General features: G+C 48.3%; 1 protein-coding gene across 1 annotated transcript in view; it reads right to left on the reverse strand.

Moving 5' to 3' along the window:
- NT5DC3 (5'-nucleotidase domain containing 3) overlaps positions 1 to 19711 on the reverse strand; it is a 32346-nt gene extending 12635 nt beyond the window's left edge. The window contains exons 1-8 of the mRNA XM_008058193.1: positions 19533 to 19711; positions 12713 to 12787; positions 12199 to 12254; positions 6803 to 6893; positions 4896 to 5033; positions 2282 to 2342; positions 1793 to 1895; positions 1547 to 1648 (exon numbers count right to left, since the gene is read on the reverse strand). Coding sequence (XP_008056384.1) covers positions 1547 to 1648; positions 1793 to 1895; positions 2282 to 2342; positions 4896 to 5033; positions 6803 to 6893; positions 12199 to 12254; positions 12713 to 12787; positions 19533 to 19700 — 794 coding nt within the window. The 5' untranslated portion in view covers positions 19701 to 19711. The remainder of the gene's footprint in view (positions 1 to 1546; positions 1649 to 1792; positions 1896 to 2281; positions 2343 to 4895; positions 5034 to 6802; positions 6894 to 12198; positions 12255 to 12712; positions 12788 to 19532) is intronic.
- Between the last annotated feature and the right edge of the window lie 643 nt (positions 19712 to 20354).

Consider the following 20354-nt stretch of genomic DNA (forward strand, 5'->3'; position numbering starts at 1 on the left):
TCTACAATAAATCAAAAACTAGCCGGGCGTGGTAGCGCGCGCCTGTAGTTCCGGCTACTTAGAAGGCTGAGGCGGAAAGATCGCCGGAGCCCAGCAGGTCGAGGTTGCGGTAGCCGGGAATGGCCACTGCACTCCAGTCTGAGCGACAGAGTGAGACTCTGACTCAAAAAAAAAATGCATGAGAGCATTTTGTAAGATACTACAGAGGTCCCCCAAACCCCCATTTCTCTCTCTGTCCTGAGGAAGGCTTGTTCCGTGACCTGGCCAGCTGCATGCTTTCCCCTGCAGGCCTGAACCCAAGCGGGCCCTGAACGCTCCCAGGCACTGATGAAAGTGTTGAAGTTGCCGCCCAAGACACCGGGAGCCAAACTCCTTACAGGCTCACGTGATCCTACACTCTGCCCTCCTGGGGGACATCCCCAGGTGGGGCACTCCTTTCTCTCCGCCCACCCGAGGACACACTGCAGCCACTCACCAGTTTGTTCTCCAATAAATGCTTAGGATGGATCGCCCTGGCCTCTTTCTTGGAATCCCCAACCCACCCCATCTCTCTTGTGAGAACTCCCTACTGATGCTTTTGGGGTGACTTCAGTCGTGGTTCAGCTGGGATGAAACTCTAACAAAGCAGCGGGCCAATGTTAATAGCTATTTTCAGTTATATGCTAGCTTTTCCTTCATTTTCTTGAACTTCCCAGCACTTTTCCAGCCCTGCACATGGTTCTGGGTTTTGCCTCATCTTCCAGAAGTCTCTGTGACACTCAGAAAACGAACTCCTGCATCACAAGAGGAACTTAAAGCATTCAAAACCAACTGCAGGCCACCCTACTCTGTTTCCATCACTCAACAGGAAACAGCTGCCAGGCTACCAATTACAGAACAGATAAATGTGGGTAAAAGTGTTTCAAAATAGGCCTCTTAGTGTACACATACATTATTTTTAGAGCCTTCGTGCAGTCATTCTCAACACTATGACAGCTGGGGGAACAACTCTTGGTGAACAGATCTGTGCCACGTGTTAAGAGATGCTTTAGTATCCCTGACCCCCATCAGCTAAATCCTATCAGCACATCCAGTCCCTGCCACAACCTTGATCTTCCCCACTTCCCAGGGCTACTGTGGCAGGAAGATATCAGAGAAGATGTGATATTTACCCCACTTCACGCAAGCCTGGCAGAGAAGCTTTGTCAAATCCAATGCACCAATTAGAGTCAATGAGAGCCATCTAAAGAGATGCCCACCAAGTGGTTTGCTGTTGCTATTTTCTACAATGTGTCTGCATCGGAAGACCTGATTTGCCACGTGCCTTTCACTGTCAGTCACGTTCTCTAAGCCTGACTCGTGAATCTGAAGCATTCCAACATGTGCAAGCCGCCCGCTATGTGCTCATCCCACCCTCCTTGAGATTACTTGTTAGAAGGGTTAAAAATCTAAAGCTCTCATCTCAGATGCTTATGAGCTTGCAGCTGGATTTTACCAAGACACGCCACGTATGTATTCACAGCAGCCAAGGAGTAAAGCCCAGTTCCCAAGAAAGAAGGACACTCACCTCCGCTTATCATTAAAGAAGTTCGGCTTCTCGGCCTGAACGATGACCACATCAAACAGGTCCCTCCAGTCTTTCCCCACGATATAGCTCATCCCTTTGTCCCTAGGATACCAAGCCAGCCAGGTTAGCCCAACATGAAAGGTACTCACTGTTCTTGTAACTTTTCCTTCCCAATTTTCCCACTGCCAAGGTCAATGGAACATGAGAAGCGAGCCCGCAGCCAGCAGCGAGACACAGAGCACTTACACAAAGCTACTGGGGCTGTTGGTGATGAGGAACATCTTCTTGCCATGGTCAGCCAGTTTGGCCAGAACTGCGCGGGTCTGCTCGGCATAGCAGATGTACTTCTCTAGGACAAGAGACAGTGTCACACAGAGTCAGCATGAAATCGGCCAACCTGAAGGTACTTACTAAGCAGGCCCAGCACCGTCCTAGGCACAGGGTGGAAGAAAAGCCTTAAGGAAGCTTGGTCCAGGGTGGAACATGGGTATCCAGTGCATCAGTAACAAAGACCCTGCGCCCCCAGTCTAAGTGGAAAGAACTCCATGGCTGCTGCCACCAGCTCCCCTCCTTCTGAGCCAGAATTATGTCAAGGTCTTGGACAAAGAGGCGATGTCTGAGACATCGGGACGCAAAGTCCTTACACGGCACTCAGGGACGTACAGTAAATGCCTGTGTGGCTTCACGGCAAACAGAAAGGCTGCAAGTGTCTTCCTGAGAGTGTCAAGCACGTACCAATATCTGCTTCAATCGCTCTGTACATGATTCCCTTGATGTGGACGTCTCGAATCGAGTCCTGTCAAAACAGACATTTTTCATCAGTGAAAGTGTAACTTAGAGAGCATGAGTAACAAGACAAGTAATTGGCAGTGTGATAACGTTTGACTTTACCTGAAAATCCAGGTAACTAAACAAAATCTAAACTCTGCTCCATTTTCATAGGGGGCCCCTTGGGAAAAGCTTAAGTTTCCATGGTGAGAGTGGCAGTTTCCAACGCAAGTTTCAAAATGGTCACTTGGAAGAGATCATTTATGTGAATCATTCTGAATCAAGCCCCAGACGACAAACAGAAATGTATATAAGTGCTGTGGGCAAATGACTCCAGGTCACCTGGACAAAGGGCGCTACTGCTCTTTTCATCTCTGCACCCTTTCCATCCCTAGACCCCAACTTGAATTCTAAGACACAGAACAGGAAGCAGAGACCCACAGAAAACAGTCTCTCCTTCCCTCTTCGGTGCCACTAGCAGGGCAAGGAACTGTCAGTGAGACTGCAGCTCAGGCAGAGACATGTCTGACCGGCAGGTGCAGAAATGGGGAGAGGAGGAGGAGATAGCCCTTTGTAGGCTCAGGGGTGTGGCAGCCTGAGGCGTCGGTATAGAGTCCTGTTTGCAGGTGGCACTATGCAGGACCTCTACATGGGAGGTACTCCTGGCACACCTGGAATCTTTTTAGAGCCAGTAGTAGGAGATTGTGCCTAAGCCTTAGACTGTGAAAGGAGATTTCTGTCGAGAGTGGGCATCTCTGGACTGTAATCTCAACCCCAGTTACCTTTCAGCACAGGCCTGTTTCAAGTCCACACCAGCAGCAGAAGGCAGTGGTTAAATGCAAGCTGGATTGCCTGGCTTAAAACCCAGGCTCTCTACTTATTAGCTGTGTGATCTTGGACCCTTACACAAATTCTCTGTGCCTAAATTCGTAATCTATAAAATGGGATGGTAATGGTAACATCTATCTCAAGATATTATTGTAAAGCTTTAGTGAATTAATATGCACAAAGTACTCAAAAGAACAGTGCCTGGGACCTAGCAAACTCTACATAAGCGTTGCTCTTGGTGCCGCTAATACCTATAGTAAAAACTGAACTTTCAGATAAACACTTCGTCTCCTGAGTGCACAGGGCGGGCTGCTACAAGTGATTCTCAAAGGTTCTCAAGAATGAACTATCCGTGCACACAAAAAGGAGAACAAACACTAAATATTCAAATTCAGTTCAGCCTAACACCAGACTCATGCTGGAAAGCTATAACTGGTTCCTTATCTTCCTAAAACCTGGGACTCAGGGCATCAAAATTTTAAATTAGTCCTAAACATATAATAAAAGTATCTAGTGTGTAAATATGTATCTTTCTAAAGTATGAATATTTTAAACAAATATAAGTAAATACAGATTTATAAATATATATTACATATGTAAAATTAAAAATATAAACATCTTAAGTGTTGAAAAAGTTTATCCAGCTTAAAGAATGTATATAAATATACATACACGTGAGTATAAATATAAATTAAAATATATAAATTTATAAATACAAATAATGTGTATAATAAGTACTTAATGTTTTCCATAGGTCCTTAGAAACTGCAACTTAAATAGACATGATGTATAATAAAGCCCAGTTTTTTCTCATTCACATTGTAACAAAATGACATTGAAGAAAATAACATTATTTGAGGATGTACTGCAAGTGGTTTCACTAAAATTGTCGTTTCCCGGAACCCACGGGCAGCATTCTGTGAGGCTTGCTGTATATGCTCGTGTAAATGTTTACCTCTGTCTACGCCACCCTCTCCAGTCAGATTCCTGCAAGGCTTTTTGCAGGGCCTCTGAAAGCCACACAGAACCTTTGTCAGCAGGAGGAAAGGGCACTTCCTCCGGACAACTGCAGTCACACAGGCCCCACCCTGGGTCATGAAGAAGAGACACCCCTGTTTGGGCAGGTTCAGGGGTACGCTGGGGACAGGCTGGACTTCCACACCCCCTCCCTCCTTCGGCCAGGTGCACCTGGCCTTCTGGTCAGAAAGGACTAGCAGTCTAGATAACAGTGTGAGCACCATCTTGTTTTTTTTGTTTTTTTTCTTTTGAGTTGGAGTCTCATTCGGTCGCCCAGACTGGAGTGCAATGGCTGCTCCTGGCCACCGCAGCCTCGACCTACTGGGCTCTGGCAATCCTTCCGCCTCAGCCTTCCAAGTAGCTGGAACTACAGGCGCGCGCTACCACACCCGGCTAATTTTTTTATTTATTGTTGAGATGAGGTCTCGCCAAGTTGCCCAGGCAGTTCTTGAACCTACGGGCTCAGGCAATCCACTCACCTCAGCCTCCCAAGGTGCGGGTTACAGGCTGAGCCACCGAGCCTGGCCACCATCTTGTTTTAACAAAGTCTTGACTGATCTCTAGTCCTTCTGATAGAACATCACCTTTCTTACCATATTCAAGGTTAAACCACAAAGAGAGAGCCCAGCTAAGAGACTATTTAAGACACCTAGCCTAGAAAGGAGGCTCAGGCTCCGTTGCTTTAACTGAAAAGCTGAAGCAGACGCAGCCTCTGATCCCTCACTGTTGATACAACCTTGACATCTTTGTACAGATGGACAGGCTCATAGTCGATGTTGTTCTTCAGAAAATATTCATTCACGCAGGACAGGAGCGTCATCTCCGGCAGGGAGAAGATGTCCATGAACTGCTTCATGGTGTTCCCATGAGAACTCTGCAGACAGGCGGAACACGTTAGAAACAGGGTCCACCCCAGTGGCAGAACGCAATGCAACCAAGCGCTAGGGATAGCAGGAAGACGTCATTTACTGGTCGCCAACATCTAGAGCCCTCTCCACAAAGAAAGGACAATTCTAATAACGAGAGAGCAAAATGTTCCCTTTGTCCCTCACCACTCGCAGCAGAGCTAATGCTGCACTCTAAGCATAGCTAGCCCACCCAAGTCCAGTTACCTCCCCCATTCCACTTTCCCGTGCGCTCAATCCAACTCCCAGGAAACACAGAGAAAAGCTGGCAGATGACTGTCCATAAAATGGCATAAAAAGTCACTTAACCCTCCATCATTGGGACACACCCTCCGGGCCCATATCAGAACTTTTTTTAAAAAAACCTTCTCTGAATGTTTGTGGTTTAGATGAGGGGGGACCCAAAAAAATGGAATTTATTTATTAAAAATTGTGTGCTTATTCTTATATGTTTAAATTTCAGTCACCTTCAAAGCAACTCTCGGTGTGATGCAATACACCTATCAAGATGCTTTTTCCACTGCTCAAAACAGTTTGAACTCATCAATTTTGATGCCTTTTAGTACTTCTGCCTGTTTTTCCCTTTTCACTTCTTCCACGTCGGCAAAACATTTCTCCCTGAGGACATTTTCATTCAAGGACACACAGAAACGTCTCTCAGGGCAAACAGGGAGGGTGGGACAGAGGAGTCATGCCATTTTGGGGGCAAAAACTGCTGAACACTCAGCACAGTATGGGCAGATGCGCTTGTAAATCACCCGTCATGAAATGGGCAACTGCGCTGAAAGGATCTTCAAAAAAATAGGCACTGAAGCTGAATGCAGCCTCTCACACAACAACACTAGCTGGTACACTGATGCAGACCGGTTCCTAGAACGCTCACCTAGAGGGGGAAGCCTGGATGGCAAGGGGCCCACCGGCCAAAAGAAAATTCGATTTCGGGGGGCATCCCCCCTCGTACTATAGATGCCCCTCGATCTATGATGGGGTTAATCCCAAAAAACCCAGCGTAAGTCAAAAGTACACGAACACATCTGACCTACCAAGCATCTTAGCTTGGCCTAGCCTGCTTTAACCATGTTTAGAACACTTACATTAGCCTACATGGGGCAAAATCATCCAACACAAAACTGATACTATAATAAAGTGTTGACTAGCTCATGTAATTTATTAGATAATGTAATTTATAACAAAATTGCAGTAGTTTTGCACCATGCTAAAGTTAAAAAACTGCAAGTGGAACCATCATCGTCAGGGAGCAACCACCAAGTTTACTGGCTGACGGGGTATCCTCTGTTCATGCCAACAATGCAAGCGAGTGAGTGCATCTAACAAGACAGCAGCAAGCATTCTGAGAGGAAGGAGAACCAAGAGTTAGAAAGGCCAAGGCTTCTCTCCAGGCAGAAGGCACGGCCACACCACATTCTAGGCACAGCACAGGGAGGTGACAGCTTCTGCACCAACAGCCCTCGCCCCTTCCAGAGCCCACTCCAGAAAGGAGGTGTGGTGCTCAACAGGGGGAGGCACAAGGGAGGAGAAAGCGCTTCACCAGGTAGGGAGAAAGGAGACTCGTGAAAGACCTGGGCGGCTTCTGAACTCACCAAGTCTCTCTCAAACAGTCTCAACTCCTTGCCAACTCCCTGTGGGCAGCAGGAAAGTCTGCGCTCCAGGATCTATGAGGCCATGCTTCACGAAGGAAACACGCAGGCTGCTTCAAAAGAGGAAAGTGCTTCCCTACCTTTCCGTAGAAGTCACTCATCTGCTCCAAGGGCACATGGGACCCCTCGTACATTTCAATGACTTCTTCATCGGGGACGACACTGAGGCCTCTAGAAAAGTCAGAGTGCGTCAAGAGCTCAACTAGAGAGGCCTGTGATTCTCAGCCCTCTGTTGACTGCTGGAACTTTCGGCTGAGGTGCAAGACACCGCCATGAGGCAAACTATGCTGCAAATAAATGCGAAGCGTGTCAGGCAGGAGGCGACGACCATTACCACTGCTACTGTTGTCCCGGTAACAAGAGCTGGAGTAAAGATCACCAGTACCACCTGACGCCCTCCAGGTGCCAGACACGAATGACATCTAGTCATCCACTTGATTCTCAGCCATCCTAGGAAGGAGGCCCTGTTAATCTTGCCACTTTCCGGCTGAGGCAACCGAGGCACAGAGAGGTCACACGCCTTGTCCCAGGTCACCAAAGTAGAAAGTGGCAAGTCAGGATTGATCCCAGGCTTCCTGATGCTAGGATCCAGGCTCTCGTTCCTAGTGGTTCCTTAAACCACGAAGGACCAGGGCTTCCTAGTGACTTGCTTTGGGGCAGGTTTTTTAAAAATGTTTTTCATACATTAGGGCAGAGAAAGGCTGGTTTTGTCTCCCACACACACCCTCCTGCCCTCCAGTGCACGTCCCTGAGACAGGTGCTGAGGTGGCAGCAGTCACACACGAGGTTCAGTGGATTAAACTTGGTGACACGAGACAGGTCCCAGTGTCACCACTGACACAGACAGGGAATGCCCTCAGATGCTCTGGGACACTGACGGCTGTTTCCTGATTCACCATCTAGAAGTGCAAATGATCCAGCTCTTCCACGTACAGGAAAAAAAAAAGTCTGGAGTCAGTGGCCTAGGTTTCACCCCTGCCTCTGCCCAGTGATGTGCTCAGGTGCCGGTGCAAGTCCTGCACACCTGGGCTCGCCTCCTCTGGAGGGCCATGACGAGTCATCTGCTCTCCAGTCCTCCTGCAGAGGAGACAGTGCCTAAAAAGTGGACACTGGCAATTACAAAACTCCAGAATGAATAACACTGTGCTACAAGAGGAGTATGGATAATTCAAGAAGTTTAGTTGCCGATACAAACGGGCTGCGTAGCATACAAAACCACACAGCCAAGATTAAAGCCCATATACAATACCGATTGTTTTGATATGTGATGTTAACAAAAATATTCCTTCAACCTCCTTCCCTGACCTCCACCCCCAGATTACTGGTTGAAGTATCCAAGTGGAGTCATGGACACTGTGCCTCTGATCTTGACGAACTTGTGACAACTCCTGGCCTTTGGAAACAGAAGCTGCACTGAACTCCCTTTATCTTCACTCTGGAAATCAGATAAGACTTGGGCACTCACCCAGATCATTCTAGGCCGTGACCTTGGAAACCGGGTCTTGCTGAGTCACCACAGGCAGGCGTCCACACTCCTACAGCTTTAACACTCAGAGGAAAAGTTAAAAAGTGTGGTGACTCAGCCAGGTGAGCTATTTCCCTGCCCTAAGAGCCACGGCTGCCTCTCAGGTTCAGGCGCTGCCACAGGGTGCATCCTCAAACACCAAGCAACCAAACGGCAACTCAAAATAAACTCTGTCAGTCCCCATCAGTCGCATCCCCGGAGGCAACTGCAGTGAATGGAGAGCCACACAGGATCTTGACAGGCATAAGCGGGCCACTGGCCGCATCTGAACACCATGTAACCAGCACTGAGACCCAGAACCAAGCTCCTTGCCCGGCCCCACGTGGGGCGATGAGGAACGCAGAGGCCAAGAGCACAGATCTGAACAAGTCGGCCCGGGCTGTGGTCCCATAGTTACGAGGGGCATGACCCTGACATAATTTCCCCTCTCTGGGTCTCAGTTGTCTACCCTAAAGCTGGATGTGCCTGTATCAACAACAAGAGTGCCTGCCTCCCTGTGCTACTGACAAGACTGAATGAGTCCTACACAGAACCGCTGGAACGTGGTCAGCGCCGTCAGAGTCTCACTGGTGTGCTTGTGAGGGGACTCCCCAGCTGTTCACAAAGTTCTTAGCAAGAACGTAAAACATGGGTGCCAAGGCAGGGCCGCCAGTGAGACCCCTGCTCTCCCTGGGCTGGGGCACTCACTCCTACGGCCCGAAGATGAAACCACCTGGGGTCGGAACTGCAGACCCGCAGTTGAGGCTTCGTCATCTTCCCGTTTCTCCCTCACTCACGACCCTTCTCGAGGAAAGAGAAGTGACACACTGGTGCCCATGATGCTTGGGCACTGCTCCATGCGTGCTCACTGCCCAACAGGCTGCCCTAAAGCAGGCACTGGAATCATGCCTGCTTCACGGAGAGGAAGCCACGGCTGCCAGAGTCCAGCCTTGCTCAAGACCACACGCGTGTGCACAGGGAAGTTGGGGCTCACACCCAGGAAGTGTGGATCCCCCAGAGTCCACACACTCTCCAGGCTCGGCAGCCACACTCCTGTCATCACTGATGCACAGTGACCTTCCTGCCCCCTGCACCTGACGCTCCTTCCCCGAGTGCCTGGAGGGCTCCTCCTTAACACCACAGACGAGGTACAAGCCAGCAGACGAAGCAGAGCAACAAGGAGTGCTGAGGCGGCAGTGGCAGAGACAGGAGAAAGCACCACAGGCTGAGGGCAAGGAGAGGACTCGCCAAGGTAGGCCATGAAGAGTGGGTGGGATCGCAGCAAAACTGCATCCCGGTGGCACACGGAGGAGCACGTGCAACGGGGAAAAGGAAGAATGCTGAGGAACAGAAGCTACGTGTTGCTCTCCCAGCCTGGCACTCTTTCCTTCTTCACCAGCTGACTCAGGACCAAGCACAGGACCCAAGGCTTCCCTAGGAGATTCAGTCCTGAGACTCGGGCTGTACTGTAGAGAAGCAAAGCCCCTCTCAGGCTGGAAGGATGAGAGCCCGGCACTGTCAGAGGCCACTGCGGACAGGCTTTCCTGAGAGTAAGCCAAGTCAGAGAAGAAGACAGAGAGGAAATAGAAAGAGTTCAGATAATGGCAACTCGGGCCCTGGAGCCAGCCACAACTGCAACTAACCCTGTCCCTAGGCTTTATCATTCAACTCTACAACCAAGAGTCTGAACAAATCCAGTACATAAAGGAGCTGCATATGGAAGAAGAGGAAGCTGAGGGTTTAGAGGAGGTTGAAACCTACTGCCTAAGCCTAAGCCTAGGCTTGGTTTATTCTGTAAGCAGTGTGGAGCCATTCACGGTATCAGGAAGGGGTTGTTAGGGGTAGTGATTTAGGGTGATCAGTCAAGCAACAACATCCATGATAGACTATGTTGTAGAAAACACCAAGAGTCAGCCGGGCACGGTGGCTCACACCTGTAATCCCATCACTTTGGAAGGCATAGACAAGAGGACTGCCTGAGCCCAGGGGTCCGAGAAGAGCCTGGGCGACATGGCAAGACCTCATCTCTACAATAAAAAAAAAAAAAACAGCCAGGCATGGTGGCACATGCCAGTGGTTCCAGCTACTTGGAAGGCTGAGGCGGAAGGATCACATGAGCCCAGCAGGTCAAGGCTGCAGTGGTCTGTGAGTATTCCACTGCACTCTACCTTGGGCGACAGAATGAGACTCCAACTTAAAAAAAACCGTCAAGAGCCCCAGGAGAGAAGGGTTAAGAAGGTGACAGGAGAGACAGAGATAGAGGGACAGAATCCAAAGATCTGGTAAGGATTTTCAAGGACACAGATAACCCTGCTATACACACACACACACACACACACACACATACACATAGATACACACACATACACACATATATACATACACACATACACACCATCACTTCAATAATTTTAGGAAAACAGGTGCTATTAGAAAGGGAGTGAATATTCATGACTCGCCTGGGCAACTTGGCGAGATCTCATCTCTACAATAAATAAAAAAATCAGCCAGTCGTGGTAGCGCGCGCCTGTAGTTCCAGCTACTTGGAAGGCTGAGGTGGAAGGATCGCCGGAGCCCAGCAGGTCGAGGCTGCGGTGGCCGGGAGTGTGCCACTGCACTCCAGTCTGGGCGACAGAGTGAGACTCCAACTCAGAAAAAAAGTGAACAAGACCTTCCAAGTCATCACGTAAACAGTGACTGGTCCAAGAACGAAATACTGAGATCTTAATGAGATGAGAAGAATGAGGCTGGACGCATACGTGTGGGGAGGGCCAAGTTCTCATCTGTCACAGGAGGGACTATGACCAACATGGATCAGTTAGGAAATTTAAGAGCAGACATGTTTCTTCGAAATAGGAAGAAAAGTATGGCACGACGGCTCACACCTGTAATCTCAGCACTTTGGGAGGCCAAGGCAAGAGGACTGTTTGAGTGTAGGAGTTCAAGACCAGCCTGGGCAACAATGTAACAGGACTCTGTCTCTACAAAAAAGTAGCCTGTAGTCCCAGCTACTCAGGAGACTGAGGTGGAAGGACTGCCTGAGCCCAGGAGATCAAGGCTGCGGTGAGTTGTGATTATGCTACTACATTCCAGCTTGGGTGACAGAGCAGACCTCAAGAAGGAAGGAAGGGAGGGGAGGACGGTGGGGGGGGGGGGAGAAAGGAAGAAAAATACCAAAAAAAATTCTGAAGGGTTTGGGGGAGGGGGGGGACACAGGACTTCTGCTGTTCCTTATGACACCTTTAATACTGTTTGGTTGTAACTCTATGTATGTTTTACTTTGATTTAAAAAAATAAACTTTAATTTTTAACGAAGAATCTACTGAAGAAGAATCTAAGCTAAGATATGCACATTATTTTAAGTATAAGCTATGAACCAAAATACACATCACACTCTTAAATTAAAGAATTCAAAGAAGCAAAACCCTCCATTTAAAAAATTACAAAGACTTTTGGCTAAGTGAAGTACTTATACTAATTCTAATAACCAGCGGAAGAGTCTCAACATCTAAACCGCCCAACCACCCAGGTGGGAGTGAGAACCCGGCCCCTCGGCCCACAGCCTTCCCCTCCAGGCCTCCCAGGACCCTCCCCCAGCCCGCCAGCCCGCCAGTCCCCTAGCCTGAGACTCCGGAGAACCTGTGCTCCGCTGGCATCTTCCAGAGTCCCCTGGGTGCTCCCCAGTGGTCTGAAGACATTTCCATCATGGCCTCTGTTGTCACGGGCTGCAGGAGTCTACCTGTGTAGCTTCCCACCCAACACACTGAGCTCCCTGAGGGCATCCCTGTAAGCCAAACCCTTGGCACCTAGCATGGCAGCAGGCCTCATAAATGCTTGTGAGTGAGTGAGTGTGTGAATGGATCATCAAACACACACTGCAGCCCTCCTCAGCACTCGACAGTCCATGGGTCCTGAAACCCAATGCCACTCGGTTACTTTGAGTGAATTAACTTTCTCTCTTCTTACACTTACCTATAGACAGTTCCCAACTGGATATAATGAAAAGCATCAATCTTCATCAGTACTGCCTTTAAAACATAAACATATGCACAGGTAAATAACGCACAACCATTTGCATATCAAGTGACCAATCCCGGTGTCACTAAGTCCTGTCAACCTGAGGCTGCCTGCAGGAAGCACACTGTGGTTCCTGAAGGCTTCCTGTTAATTAAGGAGTTGGATGGCCCTTTCAGGAAACAGTCTAACTGCAAAAGACACAAAAACAGATACAGCAACCGGCTCCTCCTCAAAACACCAAAAATGACTACTAGAAATAAACAGTACCTCCCAAATAGCTCAATGAGGTCATCTTTTCTAATATGTAATCTCTCCAAAAAGATTTTATCCAAAGATATTTGAATAATTTGGTTGTGTAGCCCCCAAGAGCATAATTTTAAACCAATTTACTGTTCAGCTAAGAAAAGCACCGAGAGATTTCCTTTCCAAACACCATGAAGCTGTAGAAATACACGAGCAGTATACCTACCCGCTGCACGTCATAATGGAGTCCACGAATTGCAAAGCTGGGGTCATACTCATACTTCCTGATTTCCATGGGATACTAAGAAAGAAAAAAGGAAATGGCTTTTGCCACCCACGTATCAAGTTCAGGACCCCATCCAGATCTGTCCCTGTGCAAAGACTGAGGTAGCTGGCACCGTAGTGGGAAGGTGAGGTCAAGGAGGGACAGGCCACAGCTTGTCCCCCCATTTCCAGTCCAAGCACCTCCTGCAGATGCCGGGCCACAGAGCCCACCTCCCATGCCCTCCCCCCATGTCCCTAGGCTCCCAGACCCCAAGATCCCAACAATACACCTGCTTCCACCTCGATGCCTATTCCCTCCTCTTCCTTCCAAGGCTACCGGGAGAAGAAGCTGGAGCGTCCCCTCTCTTGCTAGAAGCATGACTTACGCAAGCACGTTGTCAACCATCGCCCCACTCGTACTGGAGCACCTATGTGTCGCAGCCCTGGACGGCCCCGCAGTTTCACAGGGAGACCCGAGGTCATGGCTTCACTCTCCTGAACAGCTGGCTGCCACCATCTCCCAGGAGCTGGGGTGCACACAGCCTAGGGAGGCCCTTCCTCTCACCCACCCTGCACAGCGCCCTGTCACAGCACACACAGGGCTCGAGGAGGCAGCGCTCCTCCCCCGGAACGCCCTAGTCGTCCAGTCACTCCTCACATGCATGCCGGTCCCTCCTCATTTACGGCTCCAGGCACCCAAGTCCTTCCCTTCCTCGTGCGCTCTCCCTCCCTCCCCACTCCCCAAATCTCGGATCAGACACCCACCTGGCGGCACTGTCTCTGCTGCAACCATGCAGCAGGTCCCACCATCCCCATCTTACAGAGGAGACATCAGAGGTCACCTCTGACACCGGGGCCCAAGCCACCCCACCGGGGCACTCTGGGCAGGGAGAAAGGCGTGGGTCTGCACCCATGTTCTTCCCAACCGGCCTCTATCCTGGAGCAAGACCTGTGGGATAGAATATCTATTCCTAAGCCTGGAGAGGCGATGTCAGCAGGATCTTCCCATCGTGATGCAAACTGCTTAAGTCAAAACCCAGACAGCTGTTAGGACGCCCAGGAAACCTCCTTTCATGGCTACTCTGCTGATTTCATGGTCAAGGCCACACATGTGCGAAAACATCTCCCAGGACCACCAGATGACCTGCCCGTGGCAAGTTTTCAAGTGAAGCTGCACCAAGCGCTGCCTCAAATGTCTCATTCAGCTCATTTATCCACCACCAGCCATGCAGGCCAAGAAACCAGCAAACTGGTGCTCCCGCTCCTGGGCACTTCCAGGACTTCTGAACACTATGTCCGGACCGGCATTTATACAGGCATACCTGACAAGCTGACACAGACCAGCGTCTGTCACTCCAGCTCTGCTAACCAAGGGGGCCGAGGGACCTTAGCTCAGGACTGATGGACGAATAAGACGTCAGACAGGAAGGGGACCTTGCAACATCTCCAAGGGAGGCGCCTTGGCACCGGCTGAGACCCTTCTGCAACTTCATCTGTGTATTCCTTATTACCCAGCATGAAGGAAGGGGACATCTCCTGCCTGCTTCACTGCCAAATAGCCTGAAGGTTAGAGGCATGGAATTTGTCCAAGCTCACACAGCTAGAAAGTGGCCAGGCCAGTGGTAGAACCCAGGTCTGTGTCACACCCACGTCCACCTCTACCCACCACACAACCAATTCTGACCTACTCTGAGCCACTGTAACTGGATGCCAGTGGCCTCGGTATGACAGCAGCAGTCGCTGCCTGAAGGTGCTCGACAAGTGAGCTGGAAGGACTCGGAGTGGCCTGGCTGTTCTCACTGACTGCTGTGCAGGGACAGAGAGCGTGTACTGCTGAACAGGCTGGCGGTTCTTTCCTTGAAGGAGGCTTCTCTGGGCCCCCAGCAGGACACACTCCCCCCACTCACGGGCCCCTGGCCTGTCGCCCTCACTGTTATTGTTATTGGGGAGTCACCCCTGGGAGACACACAACGTCATCAAATCGTCCAAGTATTGGCAAATAACCCTAAGAACTGCAGCTGAAAGAGCCTCACAGGACAATGGCATCGTAACAAACTGGGCTCTGGGCTGAGAGTCCATGTGCTGCTGTGGGACCCTAGGTAAAGTGCTCTGTCTCTCTGAGCCTTGGTTTTCTCATCTACAAAGTAGGGATAATAGGAGTCCTGCCCTATGTGCAAGGGCAGAGCTTTCAACAATAACGTCCAGCTCTGAAAGTCAGAGCTGTTCATGGTGGCATTGGTCATAGTCCTCTCTGATTGTCTATGGCCAGGCTGTCAGGACTCTTCATAGTTTAAAACTCTCTACCCCCTAGAAAAGCAAGACTCGCTCAGCATGAGGCGTCCTGGACATAACTGGCATCCCCCAAATCAGTAAGAAATGTAAAAGATAAAAGACCTTTACTGAGGATTTTTGCTAAAATTCCAATCGGGCCCAGTCTGGTTTCCTTCAGTACCTGGACGTGTTCCAATCCCAGGTACAATCGGGGCAGGCTACTGTGTGCAGATAAAGAAGAGGACAGTGTCTACCTGAAAATGCTAGGGAAACATCCCTAGCTTCAAGCAAAGTCAACATCAAAATGCTGCAGAGAACCTAGGAATGCCCCACTCCTAGATAACGACACACCTCTGAACACCGCCATGGGTTCCTGAGGTCCACAGGCCTATAAACATACTCGTCTCCTGGATATATTTTTCAGTTTGATATTTAAAGAAACTTACATCATGAGTCTATATAGAAACAGGGCAGACGGGCCACAAAAACAAAGTCCTCTGAAAACTACATGAGGCACGAAGCACAGGGAGAAGGACCCCAGAGTGCTAGCCCTGCAGGAAGCGTGACACTCTCACTTACCTGGGAATCCATGGATGCACATGTCAAGTATTTATTGAGGAAATATTTTGGCCAGGGCCTGGGGATGCAGCAGTGGCCAAAACTGACAAAGGCCTCTGCCCCTAAGAAGTTCCCATTCTACCGTGAGGAGGAAACCGTCAACAAACACACGCACAGAGAGTGCAATGCCTCAGTGTATGTTCTATGCAAAAAATGCAGTACGAGAGTTCACAGATCTGAAGGAAAACCAAGGAGCAAACTCCAGGCTGTCTGGCGCGGGAAGGGCGTCCCAAGGCTGAGGACCCAGCCAGCGCCACGGGCAAGCACAGGAAGGTATGTGGTGTTCAAGAAGCGGTGAGGAGGCCAGTGTGGCTGCAGGGGAACCAGCGAGAGTGGGGGCCGTGGGGAGAGGGGGCAGCAGGGATGCTAAGGCTCCGGGCACGGCGCAGCCCTTGCTAGGACGGGATGAAGACGGCACTGGCCTCCGGGAATGGCCCTCCTTCCCAAAACCCACAACCAGCCTCATCATGAGGAAAAGACGTCCAGCATCTGACTGGCACTCTTCAAAACTGCCCGGGTCATCAAAAGCAAGGAAGGTCAGAGAAACCATCACAGCCAAGAGACACCTAAGGAGACGTGACAACTAAAATGTAACGTGGTGTCCTGGACGGGATCCTGGAGCAGGAAAGGGACGTTAGATACAAACAAAGGGGCAATCGGAATGACGTCCTGGGCTTCAGCTCACCATGACGTTATTAATATTAGTTCTTTAGTTGTGGCAAATGTACCATAGCAATGCACAATGTTAACATGAGGGAAAGCTGGGCGTGGGATCTGCAAACAGGAACTTGGTATTCTCTTTCATAAAAGCCTGAAACTATTCTAGAACTAAAAGCTTATTTAAAGGAGAGAGAGCGCTCGCAGCACCTGCTGAGAGGCCAGACATGGGACGGCACACGGGGTCACCGCGGACGCCAGGCTTTGGATCTGAACACCTGGAGGACTGCCAGTGCAACTGCGAAGGGATCTAACAAAGGTACGAATGTGAGACGGAAGCATAACTGGCATCCCCCAAATCAGTAAGAAATATAAAAGATAAAAGACCTTCTTCCCTCCTCCTACCCCTGGGCAGATCCAGGAGATAAAAATCCAGACACGTAATTACTCAATTTTTTTTTAAATTTCCATTTATGTAAAAATTTGTTCTTATAAAAAAAAAGAGTAATTACACAGGAGTTGGAATTTTAACATTTGCTTTTTGGAAAGATGCTAAATTGTAAATTTACTGTTCTATTACTGCATGTCTCAAAAGCAGATGTCTTCCCATCTCCGCAACTACACAACGAGGTTTTAGTCTTGGCAGCAAAAATGGGACCGCACCCAGTGCCTCCTGGAAGAATTATTTTGTTTAATCAGAGCAAGAGGAAAATCTGCATAAGCATAATCGACTCTACTAATATGCTTGATATAATTAGTATTGTAACTCCTTTTATCAAAGCAACAAACAGATATGAGAATAAAATTTCAATGATCTTAAATTCAGAGGCATTTCTAATTATAATGACTGGACCTTTTTTTAATCCATCTATTTTATCTCTTTCCCCCGTAATTTCATAAATCTCTTATGTTCATAAATGCTTTATTTTCATGAATATTTTATGTTCATCTGAGCAAAACATCCACAGGATGGAAAGGTGTCACCAACCCTACAAAGAGGCAAAGTGGAGTAGAAAAGGGAACACAAGTCCCCTGGAGAGAGATCTGGGTTCAAATCCTGGTTCTGCCTCCCACTACCTCCACTGCCTCCACTGGCCTATGGTCTTGAACAGGCATCCTAAGTCTTGTAACCTCAGTCTCCTCAACTATAAAACAGAGACACCATGTATGGGCAGGGCTGTCATGCAGACTAGAAATAATGTTAATAAACAGCTAATATTTATTGTTTTCTATGTGTCAGATACTTTCCATATGTTAATTCATGCAGTTATCACAATAACACGGTAAGGAAAGCACTGTTATTATGCTCATTTTACAGAGGAGAAAATGGAGACCCAGAACAAGAATATGTAGGAAACAAATGGTGAAGCCAGGATTTGAACCTGGGCAGTCAGGCCTTAGAACCTCTGCTTTCGGCATCTGACAATCAATGAGCGGTGCTGTTAGGGTCACGACCTGATTTTTATTCATGGCATCCAAGTCGCAGAAAATGCTGCAGCTGACCTACAGAATGCCAGCACTAATGCCACACCCTTCAGTTCCCTCTCCCTGGGGCTGGCGAAGCGATGGCACAGGTGGCAGACAGGAAGCCAGGGCAGAGCCACCTGGTTCTTCATCTGCTTTGGCTAGTTTAGATACAGAGATGAGTCTCTAGAACAAGCAGTGACCAGCAGCTGGATAGCAAGCAGCCAGGTGGCTTCATATCTGGTCAAGTGGTCATAACTAAAGACAGCTGGCTGTTGGTTCAGTGGCAGAAGGGAAGGTACTTTTTGGCAAATGCCATTTCTGTATTTTGGATAAGGACAACGTGAGTTGTTGAAGTCCACCAATAACCAAAAGCTGAGGACAACCAGAAAATACACTGGATCAAATGGTCAGGATCCAAAGCTAGTGGGAACTTTGGCCTCATTAATGAGAGTATGGTATCCAGAAGCAGGGAGGTGGTGGTCTCCCTCTATTTCACACTAGTCAGACTCCACCTGTGGTAACATCTTCAGTTCAAGATCACATTTGAGAAGGACAAACAGAGCATACAGAAGGAAGGTGACCAGGATGATGAAAAGAAGAGAAAAGAGGACAAATGAGAATAGTTAAAAGAGCTGAGGACTGGCCAGGGAGAGTAGAAGTGCTGGCGGGCATCAAGGCGTCTACACAGTATCAACCCATGAGATGTCCAGTACTCAACAGTCAGATACATAACAGGAGTTTGCATGACTCGGGTTGGTAGGCTGCTCACCCACCCACCCCTCGTCCACCTTTGCTGGCAAGCTCCTTCGTGACTAGGCTGAACTGTCGTCACCGTCTTTGTTTCTCCAACTCCCTCAGGTGGAAAAAGTTGTTCCAGCCACCCTCTATGCATCCTCAACTCTCTGTTCAGATGTCTACAACAGCCTCGGCTAGGAGGCTTCCCAACTGATCTGCTCGCGTGGCTGACTCCCTGCTGGGCTGCTGGGTCTCCATGAGCAATGCCCACCTCCTTGCCTTTATCCACAGAGGAGACAGTAAAGGCTTAAGGAAGGAACAAATGAATGAGGAAAAGAGAAGATATCGATGGTGGAAGCTGTATGAAGGCTAAACTGCTCAACCACGGAAGAACTTCCCAAAACTCAGAACTGCCTCCTGGGGTCACGTGTGCCTGTCTGAGATGGAGATCCAGCCTTACTTCTCAGGCTGCAGTAGGCATTCGCAAAGGACATTAGCCCTTGTGATGTCTGAGGATGCTTTTCATCCTGACTCCTGAAATGTGCACTCAAGTCAGACCACAGAAAAGAATGACAATTTTCTTTTTCTTCCTCATTAAAAACTTTCAACAATATGGTACATCAGAAGACATGCAAATATTCTTTACTCTCAGCAATTCAGACCAGTGCTGAGAGTAACACACTTCCTCTCATTTGAGGACTTCTTTCTAACCAGAACTCAACAGGTTGCCTCCGCAACTCAAGCTCTGGAGAATCTATGCTGATGCTCTAAGAAAAATGAGAGTGCAGATATCTAAATGTCCACTAACACGTACCCTGGGAAGTCATCTGCCAAAGAGACAGCCAAAGAATTAAAAAACAAAAATGACCTGTAGATAAGAGTCCGTTGGAAATTTGAACTGGAACAAAATCTACTCATTCATTCAGTCACAGTTTACTAAAAGACTTCTCTGGGCAAGGTGTGGGGCCATTCAGCTCAAGGCTGTTTCAAGGAATTCAGGGAACAGGAAGACGAAAAAGTCCCTGTGATCTTACCCGGTGTTCATTGATGAGCAAGTCCCGAGCAGCATTAAATATCAGCGTGTGGAGGTGCTTTGAATAAAACACCAAAGTATAGTCATAATCGAAGCCATAGATTTCAATGTCCGACAGGCTCATTTCATTGTTAGAGAAAATGGCATCTGGATTCAACAAGTTGCTCATAATTGATGGAACCAATTCTGGAAGTAAAAGGAAAAAAATACATTATTCCACACAATATATAAAGGTTAGTATGATCTCTTTCAAAAAATGAGTAAACTGGAGTACAAGAGTGATCTGCTTCACGCTGAAAACAATGCTGCGTCACAAAGGACCATGTGACGTCTGAGCCTATTTACATGAAAAGTCCAGAAATGATCAATCCACAGGGGCTGGGGTTTGGGGGAAATGGGGAGTGACTACTAATGGGTATGGGATTTCTTTCGAGATGATGAAATACTCTAAAGTTGATTGTGCTGATAGTGATGGTTGAACACCCCTTGTGAATACACTAAAAACCACTGAATGGGAGACTCTAAGTGGGTGAATTGTAAGGCATGTAAATTATATCTCCATAAAACTGCACTAAAAAAGAATATTTGCTTCAATATCACAAAAAAGATTTGTTTTTTTAAAAAAATACACACCAGTTGGAGATTTTAGGAGATAAAAGTATAGACAAAATTTAAAAACCATACATCACTGCACCACCCAGGAAAAAACTATTGACATTTAATGTATTTACTGCCAACATTTTTCTATGTATGAATTTTACATAGTTGACCTTATACTGTAGTATAAGGTTAGTATTACACTCTCTAGATTTAATATCCAATC

Source organism: Carlito syrichta, unplaced genomic scaffold (assembly GCF_000164805.1).
Source record: "Carlito syrichta isolate Samal-C Ts95f unplaced genomic scaffold, Tarsius_syrichta-2.0.1 Scaffold89693, whole genome shotgun sequence".
Taxonomy (NCBI): Eukaryota; Metazoa; Chordata; class Mammalia; order Primates; family Tarsiidae; genus Carlito; species Carlito syrichta.